A 13,957-nucleotide genomic window follows, 5' to 3' on the forward strand; every position below is an offset into this window, starting at 1 on the left:
TTCCTGGCTCAGCCCCAGGGGGTTTCCAGAAGGGTTTACCAAGATTTGGCTCTGACCCTTTGGGGGCCTGCATCTGGCCCTGAGGAAGTCTGTACATATAGTGCACTTTCTCCTTTTCTTCTTTGTTCCACGAATAAAGCTCATCCATGAAGCTGGATGGCAAATCCAATTATGAAAATCTTAGAAGCAGGGCGCCAGTGCGTGTAATCCTAGCTACTGAGAAGGCTGAGATCTGAGGATCGCAGTTCAAAGCCAGCCTGAGCAAGGAAAGTCCATGAGACTCTTATCTCCAATAAACCACCAGAAGACTAGAAGTGGCACTGTGGCTCAAGCGGTAGAGTGCTCGCCTTGAGCTGAAGAGCTGAGAGACAGCGCCCAGGCCCAGAGTTCAGGCCCCATGACCGACAAAAAAAAAGAAAAAGAAAAAGAAAACCTAATACCCAGGCTGGATGCTTGCGTCTCACCTCTGTCATCCTAGTTAAGTGTGAAGCTAAGATCTGAGGATCAGGGTTAGAAACCAGCCTGGGCAGGAGAGCCGTGAGACTCTTATCTCTCATAAGCCAGCAAAAAGCCAGAAGTGGAGCTATGGCTCAGGTGGTAGAACACCCAGCCTGGAATGAAAAAGCTAAGGGATAGTACCCAGGCCTTGAGATCAAGCTCCAGTACTGGCAATAAATATTACACTTTTACTGGTCCCTAGAAAGCACCTTCTTTTGTGTGTGTTTTCTAGAAGTTTTCTCAGAGAGAATACTCCAGCCCAGACAAGTCAGAGGTTTTATACCGCCACCCTGTTCCCTGAGCTGCCTTCTTGTGGGGTCACCTGCATCCCCCCAGACCCCGAGAAGTGCTGGGCGTGGGGCCAGGGACTCCGCCAACACTACGGCCGCCCACCCATGTGGGGGCCGGTACTCTGGGCCTTCCTTCGGCAGCCTGCCCCGTGCCCAGCTTCTCAGGGCTGTGTGGGGAAGGGGTGGTCCGCTGTCCTCAGAGCTGAGGGCGGCGCAGGGTGAAGTACCTGCTTGTGCCAGGTTCATGTGGCTCACTCACTGCGTCGTTTCTTTTTTTTCCGTTGATCAAATTTTCCATTGCATGCTTTTTCTTTTCTCTTCCTTTAAAAACATTTTTTTTCTTGTTTTTGTGTTTTGGTAATACTAGGGTTTGAACTCGGCCTCATGCTAGCTACATAGCTGTTCTATCATTTGAGTTATTTGGCTAGCCCAAACCATTTCTTTCTTTCTTTCTTCTTTCCCTCCTTCCTTCCTTCCTTCCTTCCTTCCTTCTTTCCTTTCTTCTTTCCTTCCTTTCTTTCCTTCTTCCTTTCTTTCTTTCTTTCTTTCCTCCTTCCTTCCTTTCTTTCTTTCTTTTTGTTTTTGTCAGCATGGGGCTTGAACTCAGGGCCTGAGAGCTGTCTCTGAGCTTTTTTGTTCAAGGCTAGTGCTCTACCACTTTGAGTCACAGCGCCACTTCTGGTTCTTTGGTGGTTAATTGGAGATAAACATCTCAAGGACTTTCCTGCCTGGTCTGGCTTCAAACTTTCATCCTCAGATCTCAGCCTCCTGAGTAGCTAGGATTACAGGCATGAGCCATCCGCACCTAGCTTCCTTTTTATTTTATTTTATTTTTTGGTTGGTTGTGGGGCTTTGATTTAAGCATTCCAGCATTCTGTACAGGAAGGCAGCTTCCTATTATTATTATTATTATTTTCAGTCTTGGCACTTGAACTCAGGCCTGGATATTGTCCCTGAGCTTTTTTCCTCAAGGCTAGTGCTCTACCACTTGAGTCACAGCCCCACTTCTGGCTTTTTGGTGGTTAACTGGAGATAAGAGGCTCATGGAGTTTCCTACCAGGGGTGGCTTTGAACAATGATCCCCAGATCTCAGCCTCCTCCTGAGTAGCTAGGATGACAGGCATGAGCCAATGCTGGGCTCTGCTTTTCTTTAAAATAGAAGACTTCTGTCCCAGGAAATTGAGGTAGGAGAGTTGGGGTAGGCCTTGAGGGGTGCCAGCATTTAGATCCTGGCCAGACACTTACTAACCCTGGACAACTTAGTCCACTTCTCTGTGCCTCAGTTTCCCCATCTGTAAAGGGGACTTTCCTGGGTAGTTGTGTGTGTCAGCACATCAGTAGCTTAGAACAGGGCCCGGCACATGGGAAATGCTGCATGAGATGATGACTAATGTCATTAGTAAGCTCAAATTAAAAGCAGTGGAGGTGGGCTTGGGACTTGGCTCTTTTGGTAGAGTGTTCACCCAGCAAGTATGAAGACCTGGGTTCAAATCCTAGTGCTGAGAACTCGCCCCCCCCCAAAATAAAAGAAACCAGAGGCTGGGGTGCTGGTAGCTGTTGCCTGTTCTTCTCAATCTGAGGATCACAGTTCAAAGCCAGCCCGCATGGGACAAAGTCTATAAGACTCTTTTTTTTTTTTTTTGTCGGTCGTGGGTCCTGAACTCTGGGCCTGGGTGCTGTCCCTCAGCTCTTCACCTCAAGGCTAACGCTCTACCACTTGAGCCATAGCACCACTTCCAGCTTTTTTCTGCTTATGTAGTGCTGAGGAATCGAACCCAGGGCCTCATGCATGCAAGGCAAGTGCTCTACCACTGAGCCACCTTCCCAGCCCCAAAGTTTATAAGACTCTTATTTCCAATTAAACACCCCAAAGCAGGAAATGGAACTGTGGCTCAAGCGGTAGAGTGCCAGCTTTGAGCAAAAAATAAACCCCCAAACTCAGGAACAACACTCAGGCCCTGAGTTTGTCAAACCTCAGAAGAAGAAAAGAAGAAGGAGGAGGGGGGGGGAGGGGGGAGGAGGGGGAGGAGGAGGTTACACAGGGGCCCCTTGTGCAGTGGATCAAGGCTGGGAAGTCCAGAATGGCTCATGGCAGCTTTGAAGCAAAGGGGAGACTCCCTTGGGGGCCAGAGAGAGGAATAAAAGAAGGCTTTCCTCTTCCGAGGCTGGAGGAGTTGGGGGTGTGCCCTGCCTCAGTTTCTACTCCCTTATCCACAGGAGTCAACAAGAATATCGGTGACTGAGTTTGGCCCGGGCTCGCTGAGCACAGCCAGCCCCCCACCCGTGGAGCTGAGCCCCCCTGTCGGGGCAGCCTGCCTGGAGAGCCTGCCACTGCTGGACGCCAGCCTGGCCGAGGGACCCTCCGTGCCCAGGGACTCTCTGGAGCCCCGTGTGTCCACAGAGCACACGAATAACAGGATTGGTGAGTTTGCCGGTTTGGGGGTCTCTGTTATGGCCAGTGAGAGGTAGGGGACAAGGATTCTGGGGCCTAGATGGGAAGCAGAAGGCCCTGGGGTCCCCCCCCATACCTGTGAAGTCAGGATGGTGGCAGGAATGCTTCATGGGGCCATGGAGAAAAGTCAAGCGTCAGCCTGGGCCGGGCACCAGTGGCTCACGCCTGTCATCCTGACTACTCAGGAGGCTGAGATCTGAGGCTTGTGGTTCAAAGCCAGCCCGGGCAAGGAAAGTACGTGAGACTCTTCTTGAGCTGAAGAGCTCAGGGACAGCGCCCAGGCCCAGTGTTCAAGCCCCACAACCAACCAAAAACCAACAGCCTGGCATTGCTGGTATTCAAGCGGGGGGGGGGGGGGCTCAGACTGGAGGAAGACAGCGGCCCCTGACAGCTCTCCACCTTGCACGACCGTGGCGTCCGCAGGGCGCACAGGCCCAGCTGGCCCCCAGCTTGGACGAGTGTCTGCTATCGCTCCTGTGGCCCCTACCTCTCACCATCCTGGTACAGCCAGAGGTTCTCTGGAAGATCTAAACCTGCCCATACTCCACTGCTTCTTCTTCAACCCCCATCACCCTTAGGATTCCAGACCAAAGGAAGAAATAGGAGGCAGGAAATGTGTGGGAGCAGAGACAACGTTTATTTGAAAGTGGGTAGAAGGCATCAGGGAAGCTGGGGAAAAGCCTCTGAGCTACCAGTGGGTTAGTACAAGCCCCCAAGGAGGAGCTTGGGCTGGGAGGGATGCTGCACGCCTGGTGAGGTCCTGTCCACCTGCTTCCTGCCCAAGGAGGAAGAGGAGGAGGGGGAGGAGGGGGGGAGGAGGGGGAGGAGGGGGAGGAGAGTGCTGGGTCTAAGGAAGCAAGAAAGGGACCGGAAGTCGGGAGTCTGCCTGCAGTGCTCCGGGGTCCCCCTTTTTTATCCCTCTGGGTGCGTCTCAGCTGTCCTGGCATCTGGTTGGGTCACTGCCCACCTCACCCCGAGGCCAGGCCCTGGCCAGGGCCTGCTGCAGCTCACCAAGCTGCTGTCTGGCCCCATCCACCTGTCCTTTAGGTCTGCCATTCAAAGCTGGTCAGGGCTGGCTCCTTCACCAGACTGCATCTGTCCACTCTCTCCCGGACTAAAAGTTTCTCTAAATGTTCCGATCCTTCCCTCAGGCTAAGCTGCTTCTGCAGGAGCCACTTCCTGGCCGAAAGCAACCAACTCCTTTCCCCCTGAGGCTGGCAGATTCCAGATGTTTTCTGTGCTTCCTCCTCCAGGGAGCCTTCCCTGCCCTCTCTACGCTGTGGCATCCCTCATCTGTGCATCTTGACACCCAGGCTTCCCCGTCCAGCGTCCCCACTCTTTCTCACTCCACCTGGCTGGGAGGCCCCGCCTCCTTATCTGGAAAGGTCACTGGGCCCTGGGACCTCTGGTGGGTGCTGCTAGGGAGAGCTCCTCCGGGCAGCCTGCCTCAGGAACCAGTGTCTGCCTTTGTAACTGTAAGCCAGTGTTTGAAAAGCATCGGAGGAAATTCCATGAGGCGCCTGCCGCTTTCCTGGGAAGTCCTAATTGGAGCGCTTTGACTCCAGGCTCAGGGCCTTGCTGGGAACTCAGGGTGGAGCCCTGGGAGTAGGGGAGAGGCCCCTAGCAGCTCCAGCTCCAGCTCCCTGCGCTGGCTCAGCCTTCCCAGCTGCGTGTCCCACCCTGCGTGTCCCACCCTGCGTGTCCCCTGCACGGGACACCAGGCCGCAGATGACTCCTGGTGTGGACAGCGTCCCAGGGGAGCAGCCTCTGCGAGTTCTCAAACAAGACCCAGTTCCCTGCCCTCCTCAACTCCTGCCTGGCCCAGATACTTCCCGGGACCTCTGGGGTGGGGAGGCAGCGTCTGTCCAGCGCTGTGGCCCCCACGGTGGAGGTGGGCAGGCCAGGGCCTTGGCCTGGCCCCAACTTTGGCTTTTCTGACCGGCCCAACACCCTCTTTTCCTCCACGTGTCTCCCCTCCTCTCATCTGTCCACCCTCTGTTCTCCCCACAGCCTGGGGACCCCTCACCCATGGCCTCTGCCTCCTATCTATGCCTAACCCCACCGAAGGGCCCCCAGATCCAGGGCCACGGGCCTGGACGGGGATGTGGGGCGGAACCTGAGCTGCTGCTCCTGTGGGGTGGGTCTTGGGGAACACAGCTTGTCCCCTGTTCTTTCCAGTTCTCTGTTCTTTCTAGTAGGTCTCTCTTTCCCTATAATCCTAGCTACGCAGGAGGCTGAGATCTGAGGATCGCAGTTTGAAGCCTGCCCAGAGAGCAAAGTCTATAAGACTCTCACCTCCAATTAACCAGCAAAAGGTCAGAAGTGGGAGGTGTGTGGCTCAAGAGGTGTCCTGCCAGCCAGCCTTGAGCGGGAAAAGTGAAACAGGAGTGCAGGGCCCAGCACTAGCATAAAACCAACCCAACAAACAAAAAAACAGACAAGCCACGTGCCAGTGGCTCATACCTGTCTGTAATCCCAGCTGTTCTAGAAGCTGAGATCTTAGGATCGAAGTTCAAAGCCAGCCCAAGTAGAAAAGACCCTGAGACTCTTATCTCCAGTTAACCACTAGAAAACCAGAAATGAGCTAGGTGCTAGTAACTCATGCCTATAATCTTAATTACTCAGGAGGCTGAGATCTGAGGATCATGGTTCAAAACCAGCCAGGGTAGGAAAGTCTCTGAGACTTCTATTTCTAGTTAACTACCACAAAGCCAGAAGTAGAGCTGTGGTTCAAGTGATAGAGCTCTAGCCTTGAACACAAAAGCTCAGGGAAGCCCAGGCCCTCAGTTCAAACACCAGGACTGAACTGGGAGCCAGTGGCTCACTTCTGTAATCCTAAGCTGCTCAGGAGGCTGAGATCTGAGGATCGCAGTTCAAAGCCAGCCTGGGCAGGAAAGTCCGTGAGATTCTTATCTCCAATAGACCACTTAGAAAACCGGAAGTGGTGCTGTGGGTCAATTAGTTGAGTGTTATCCTTGAGCTGAAGAGCTGAGGGACAGCGCCCAGACCCAGAGTTCAAGCCCCACGACTGACAAAAAAAAAAAAAAGGACTGGCATACACACCAAAAGCCAGCATTGAGTGAAAAAGCCAGATAACAGCATTCAGGCCCTTAAGTTCAAGCCCTAATACTGAGGCAACACACACACACACACACACACACACACACACACACACACACACACACACACACACACACACACACACACACACACACACACACACACACACACACACACACACACACACACACACACACACACACACACACACACACACACACACACGCTGCTACCAAACAATGAGGTTGGGGCACCAGAGTCTTGTGAAAATCTTGGGGTTCCTGAATCTGAGGAGTGAAACTGGGCTTCCCTAGGCAGGAGACCCTACCCCAGTCTCGCTCTCAAGTTCCCTCTTGAGTTTCCCCATTCAATCTTCACAGCCCAGCGCGGCTGGGAGCCAGACCCTGGCCTGAGTGTGAGTTGCTGGCGCGCTGGGCCTGCTGGGTAGAAGCAGCTGCCCTGGCCCAAGTCTAGGCTTCCCCTTCCCAGCTTCTCAGGCAGTGTGGAGCCGTCTGGGCTCCAGTCTCCCGCTGGAAAGGCTACTCTGGCAGTCTCTACAATGCAGTTGCTTATTAATTAGCGGGGCCCAGACCTGTGCAGCGCGCGCCCAGCCCGTTGGGTTTGCCTGAACTGGTCTTCCCAGCACCCCCATCCTCTTGCCTTGCAGAGAAAATCTACATCATGAAGGCCGACACCGTGATTGTGGGGACCGTGAAGACTGAGGTACCCGAGAGCCGAGGTCTGGGGGGGCCGGGGGAACCCGAGCTGGAAGTGGACCAGGCACCGCACTTCCCGGAGCAGGAGACGGAGCCACCTCCGGGCAGCGGTGCGGATGTCATGTTCTCCGTGGAGGAGGAAGGGAAGGAGGACTCCGGGCCCGCGACCATGTCTGGGAAGTGAGGCCGGGGCAGCTGAGTGCCCCTTGAGGTCAGGGAGACGGAGACCGGCTGGGCGTGAACGGAAGCGCTGGGACCTGGGGATGGACCCGGGTGGGCACTTGGGATGGAGCCGGGTGGGCATCCTGGCTTGTGTTCTTGCCTGACACCAGGAACTCATAGTCAGGACAGTACCCACCCAAGGAGGGGCCGTGAGGTTGGCTCCATGTCCCTCGCCAGCACCCCTGTGGCCTCTCCTCTCTCCCTGGGCCTCCATGGTGACAGCCTCCAGGCCTTGCTGGTGTGTCGCCAGCCCCAGTTACTATGCACGTGGCCAGGGTGGGTGTGGAGCCCGGCCTGGAGGCCTCTCCTGAGTCAGAGGGGAAGTGAGAGGTCGGAGCACTCGTGGTGGGTGCTCTGCCCCCGGCCCGGCCCCTCACGGGCTCCCTGGCACCCTGCCCGGATCCCCACCCAGCCTGGGCTCCCCACGGCTCCGCCACCACCGCGCCAGACCCAGGATCAGTTCTCTGGTCTCAGAACACCTGTCATTTTGTGACTCACATGTCTAGAGACCCTATGGCTGCTGGAAGTCAGCCAGCCCTGCTTGGCCTCCCCACACAATGAGGGGGGACCGCGGGCCTTCCTGGGGCCCTTAAGTACATCGTGGCGCCCCCTGCTGGGCCCTGAGATTGAAGAAATGTCCTTACATCCATAGATTTTAAGTCACAGGACCCCCCCCCACCCCCAAACCCTGCGCCTGCGCCTGACGTTAGAAAGCATACCACCCCCTGCCCTTCCCTACCCCCCCCCCCACAAAGACATTCAGCCCTTGCTGTGCCCTGGCCCAGCCTCTAACCATGATCCTCAGATCTCAGCCTCCTGAGTAGCTGGGACTACAGGTGTGAGCCACAGACACCTGGCCTCTCAACCTCTTCTAACAAACAAGCGATGGATGACTGGGACCAGCATGTGCTGCAATCTGTGGTCCAGAGGGAGGAGCTGGGAGCCTGGTTGTGCTTGGGGCTAGCTCTACAGAGGAACTGGGTCAAGAATCACGAGGGCAGAGACTTGTGAAATCACCCAGATGTTTTGGGGAAAGTTGTTGTGGCTTGGACATTGCGAGAGGTGGTTTCACTCGGACCCAGATGGAGAAAGGCCAGAAAAGGCTTGAGTGGCCCCGGTGATGTTTGCCCAGTGGTCTTGTGCCAGGACTGAGAGGACAGTCATGTCCCCACAGCTGTGACGTGATGAGCAGAAGACACCATCTTCCTGCTGAGCAGCGTGGGCCGGCCACCTGGACTGGAGGATAGTCCACACATGCACTATATTGTTTGTGAGATGGGGTCTTGCTGCGTAGCCCACACTGGCCTTCAACTCTCTATCCTCAATCCTCCCACCTCAGCCTCTTGAATACTGGGATTACAGGCATGTGGCACTGTGATCACCTGCCACACATTAGAACAGAAGAAGATACTTTCTTCCCCAGTGACACTTCACAGCTTTGCTTTCTATGCTGGTACCAGGGCTTGAACTCAGGACATTACCCTCTTGGGTGACTTTTTTCTTTTTTCTTTTTGTTGGTTGTGGGGCTTGAACTCAGGACGTGGGCACTGTCCGTGAGAATTTTTGCTCAAGGCTAGTACTCTACCACTTTGAGCCACAGTTTAGTGGTTAATTGGAGAACAGAGTCTCAAAGACTTTCCTGCTCAGGCTGGCTTTGAGCCACAATCCTCAGATCTCGGCCTCCTATGTAACTCGACTTACATGCATGAGCGACTAGTGTCTAAAGATCCATAGGGCCTCCCCAAAAAGTGAAGAAATAGAAATAGAGCGTTTGAAAACCTCTGAGCAGGAAGGGCCTCCTCCCCCATGGCAGAGATTACTTCCATTCACCCCCCGACCCCCATACCCACAATCAAGAATAAGATTGAGAGACCCCCTGGGCTCCTCCTCATACATCCAGGCAGGTTCTCCTGCATGTAGCTACCACTCTGGTCTTTTGATGATATGCAGAATAAAGCTGCTGTGGTCGTCAGACGGCTGGGGTTTTTTTAGACGTCTCCTGGGCCTTTGCAGGACCGCCTTCCAGCCCCACGGCTTTAGAAAAGGAATCCTCCTCTCTCCAACAAGCAGGAAAGGCCTGTGCCTTGGGAGGCAGCTGAGGTCGGGGCAGGGGGTGGCGGGAGGCAGCGGGGGCTTGTATGTGATCAAACCTCTTACCTTGTGGGATACCCCCAAATTCCTCCACACCAGTCTTAGGACTGGCTATTTGTTAGCTGTCTGAAATTCTGGACCTCTGCTTGCCATGTGCTGAGGAGAGAAGGAGTCATGGTTCTAGAACATTCCAGACTGTACCATATTGCTGCCCGTAGCCTTTTCCCCTCTCCTTCCCCAAACACTGGCCATGAGTGGAGCTGGGTTCAGCTGCCCGGGACTCCCGGTGCACAGATGGGCTTGCTCTGGGGGCCTGGGGACAGAGGAGTTGGGTCATTGCTGTATGCTATGGAAATCTGGGTCTGGAACGGGGCTGGACAAGAGAGCTTCCTTGAGGATCCACCTGAGCGGACCAGGGAGGCTCGGTGAGCAGGGAGAGGGCTGAGCATGGACAGCCCATAGGCCACTTCAAGGGACTCAGATTCTACCACAAGAGCACCACTGCATGTATTGGTGGTGGTGGTGGTGGTGGTCATGGGGCCTGAACTCTGGGCCTGGGCATTGTCCCCCAGCTCTTCAGCTCAAGGCGAGCACTCTACCACTTGAGCCACAGTGCCACTTCTGGTTTCCTTGGTGGTTCATTGGAGATAAGAGTCTCACAGACTTTCCTGCCTGGGCTGGCACAGGTGTGAACCTTTGGTGCCCGGCTGCATGCTTATTTCTATTGTCCTGTTAGAGCCCAAGCATCTGGGTACTATGTCAGCCCAGAGTGGAACTGCCAAACCTTGGGTGTCCAAGTTCATCTATTTCAGAGAGAGGCAAGGGGCACTTCCCAGCAGAGCTAGAGCCAGGAAGCAGTTAGATGTTTCTTTGTTTTCTCAGAAAGGCAAAGAGCTAAGATGACATTCGGGTGGCCTGGGGCCGGGCCTCCTGTCCCCACAGGAGTGAGCGGACAGCCAGCCCAGGTCCTCTCTCCTCTAGAGCTGTCCAGGAGAGCAGAAACCACACAGAAAAGTCCCAGGAGGCTGGCAGCCCTCGCTTGTTTTGGTGTTGAGCCTTCAGCACCTCAAGGACTGAAGAACAAAATTGTGCCTCCTTCCCCTGGTTAAGCAGGTGCAGGACCCACACGGGTGGGGAGGGGACCTCTGGCTTTGATGAGAGGAAATGTCAAGGGATTGTGGGTGAGGGGGTGGTGCTGGGGTTTGAACTCGGGGCCTCTACACGCTAGGCTGGCGCAGTCTGCGGCGTCTCGCTTCCAGTCCTGTTTTTCTTCTCAGGATAGGATCTTCCTTCTCTCCCAGGTGGGTCCCTGAGCCCCGATCTGCCACAGTAGGCTCCTCACCATTGCTGGCATAGCAGGCACACACACACACACACACACACACACACACAGACACAGACACACACACACACACACACACACACACACACACACACACACTATTAGGAAAATGGAGGAGAAAGGATGGAAGCAGGCTGGACTCGATCTTCTGTAGGCGAGCACTGTTTATTGAACAGTGCGGGGCAGCAACCTTCCCACAGGATCAGAGGTTGTGCCAAGGGGTGGATTTGGGGTCGGGCTGTTATGGGTCTTAACAAGGAAGTGGAAAATTAAAAAACAGGCCCCTTGGCAGTGCCCTCTCCAGGCCTAGAATGGAATGCTCGGCTGGGGTGAAGGAGCCTTCAGCTACTTGAAGGTCTGGAGGGATCTGCCTTGCGGACAAGCACGTGAGCACATACCTGGTGTTTTGCTTGGCCTGGGGGACTGGGGCAGGAGTCAGTCCTTCACACACACACACGCTGATCTCCTGGCTGGAGACAAGAGTCTCCCGCCTGGACTTTTCTGCTGGAGTTGGCCTCGAACTGTGGTCCTCCCATTCTCAGCCTCCCCAGGAGCTAGGATTGACAGGTGCACACTACCTGCGCCTGGCAGATATCAAAGATTGGGTTTAATTCTTCATGGACTGCCTCGTTCTGTTTCCAAAAGATTGGAACTGGCCTCAGGAAGCGAGGTAAACCTGTGCCAGCCCAAGGTGTCCTGGATGACACTTCGATGCTAGGCTTTCTGTCTTGAGCATGTGCACCCTGGACAGTGAGGCCAGCTGGGGCTCTCGGAGGTGGAGCCCACAGCTGTCTGATGGGAGAACACTGGAGGCGCCCTTTGGTTTTTAGAGCGGAAGACAGGCTTTCAGAGTCTGGGCTGGCCTCCCCAAGGAGAGCAGGGCAGGAACTGGCACCTGCCAGGGCAGGAAGGGGCCCTGGGAGGGCTGTGGGGTCTGGTCAGGAAGTCTCAGAGCTGCGGGCAGATTAGGCAAGAGCAGGTTTTCTACGTGATCACACTGCACCGGGGAAATACCCACCAATTCAGCGTATCTCGAAAGCCCTCGGTCCACCCTCTGTATACACTGGCCACCCACAAGATGAACCTGGCATCGGGACCCTCACCACATTTCCCTGAGGACCACCCTGCCTGACAAGGGGGTTTTGTAAAAGGGGCTCCATCTTTGCCATCCAGGAAGTGGCCTGTTTCAAAGGAAGGCAAAGATAAGAATAATATCTTCTTGAGGCTTTTGTACCATCTACTGTAAACCTCAGGGGCCCAGGAAAGTGGTTACTCTAAGCATCCTGTGCTTCAGGTGAGGAAACCGAGGCACAGAGAAGTCATTGGGCCAAGGTCACACAGCTGTTCAGTGGTGGGGGTAGGATTCAAACTCAAGCCACCTGGTGCCGCTATTCCAGTAGTCTGTGGTTCAGGCCAGGGTCATCACCCTGGGCTAAGCTCCTGGTCTTCACATATGGCTTCTAACAGGTGTCCAGCCTCTACTTCCTTCTCCCTCAAGTGCATTGATAAGTGAACTGACTCCAAAGAGATGCTGGACGGAGATGCTCACACCTTAGCTTGTTACAGCAAATAGTAGTAAATAAAACGGGTGGGAATCCTAGCTACTTAGGAGGCTGAGATCTGAGGATCAAAGTTCAAAGCCAGCCCAGGCCTGACAAACTCGTGAGCCTCTCATCTCCATTTAGCCAGCAAAAAAGCCAGAAGTGGAGCTATGGCTCAAGTGGTAGAATGCCAGCCTTGAGCAAAAAGAGCAAGAAAGCTAAGCTACATGAGAGCACAAGGTCCTGAGTTCAAGCCCCAGTACTGGCACAAGAAATAAAATAGGTAAATAGTTAGGAGGCACAGATTATAGAAGCTGGGTGCTGGGATTCAGCCTCCTCCCAAAGAGGAGAAAGTATTTGAGATGTTAGCTGGTGATAGCCGCGTGGTGGCAGGCAGGCGTGGGGCAGAGCGTGGGCAGGGCTGGGGGACCTGGCTCCAGCTGTCGTGGGGTCTGGAGAAGGGGAAGTGAGTGGGGTGGGAGGAAGCGAACAAGGGCTCAGATGTCATAGGAGTGCATCTGAGAGTCTTTCTAAAGAAGGTGGGGAGGCGGTGATGATTTCCTGGGTAGAATGTATCCTCAGGCACAGGGAAAGGGGGTAGGCATGCAGTGGGAAGTTACAATGGCTTCCTGGGCAAGCTCCTGGGGGCCGGAGGAGGGGGAAAATGGACCCAGGACTCAAAAGGGGTTCCTTCTGTTTCTGTTGAAGGGGAAGAAAAAGGCTGGCAGGGAAGCCCGGCCCGGCACCCCAGGGGATTCAGGGCTGTGTTCTGAGAAGGCATCAAGTTCCCAGTCTGCATTTATTGAACACCTACTAGATGCTTGGCTCTGTAGACTTGCAGATGCTGATCCCTACTTGAAAATCAGAGGCTGTGCACCCCCATTCTACAGTGGAGCGACTAGAGGCTCAGAAGGGTCAGGGGATTTGCTCCAAGATCAAATCACACACTGGTAGACAGCTTGAGTTAAGACAGGATGGCTTAGCTTCCTCAGATAGCCTCTCCGTCTGGGCCTCTTGGAGGATGAAATACCACCTGGTCTCTGAGCGTTAAGGGTTCTTGGGTACCGGGCTGGGAGTTCTCGGTAGACTGCAGGGGGGAGGCCTGGGCGGCTCTGCCTGGCATACAGGAAGTCGTGAATAAGTCACCACGCCCAGCTCTGACCAGAGCTCCAGCACACACAGATTCCTCAATCTCTGCCTGAGTAAAGACTGGGAAACGGAGCTTGGGGAAACATTGTTTGTGTCGTCTTCCTCCTGGGGAAAAGAGCTCGGCAAGTCAATGTCACATGCTCCAGGGCTAGGATCCCGCATGCCGGGTTCCCCAGAGGGAAATGGGAAATGGGACCACAGCCGGCTCGTGTCCAGCCTGCCTTCCACACCCTGTCCACTCCCTCCTAGCTGTCTGCCTGTTCTGGCTCTGCGTTGAAGCCTTACTAATAAGGACACACACACACACACACACACACACACACACACACACACACACACACACACACACACACACACACACACACACACACACACACACACACACACACACACACACACACGCCAGCTGGTGGGCTGGGTTGGGGGAAGGGGCAGAGAATTGGATTGTGTAAGGCAGGCTCAGGGCATGGGCCTGGAGACCTACACGGGGTTTATGACTCCCAGGCCTTATAGCTTCATGGATCGGCTTCCTTTTAGAGGGACAGCTGGAGAAACAGGCTGGAGGAGAGGCAGATGTGTGAGATGACACAGGATCT

The 13,957-nt window shown here is 54.7% G+C and overlaps 1 protein-coding gene across 1 annotated transcript in view; it reads left to right on the forward strand.

Moving 5' to 3' along the window:
* Positions 1-9,164, forward strand: part of Tnfrsf8 (TNF receptor superfamily member 8) — a 37,569-nt gene extending 28,405 nt beyond the window's left edge. Inside the window, exons 12-13 of the mRNA XM_070037953.1 lie at positions 3,006-3,210; positions 6,968-9,164. Coding sequence (XP_069894054.1) covers positions 3,006-3,210; positions 6,968-7,200 — 438 coding nt within the window. The 3' untranslated portion in view covers positions 7,201-9,164. The remainder of the gene's footprint in view (positions 1-3,005; positions 3,211-6,967) is intronic.
* Positions 9,165-13,957: the final 4,793 nt, after the last annotated feature.

The sequence above is a fragment of the Dipodomys merriami genome, unplaced genomic scaffold, assembly GCF_024711535.1.
Source record: "Dipodomys merriami isolate MVZ:Mamm:240054 unplaced genomic scaffold, mDipMer1.0.p SCAF_28, whole genome shotgun sequence".
NCBI classification, from domain to species: domain Eukaryota; kingdom Metazoa; phylum Chordata; class Mammalia; order Rodentia; family Heteromyidae; genus Dipodomys; species Dipodomys merriami.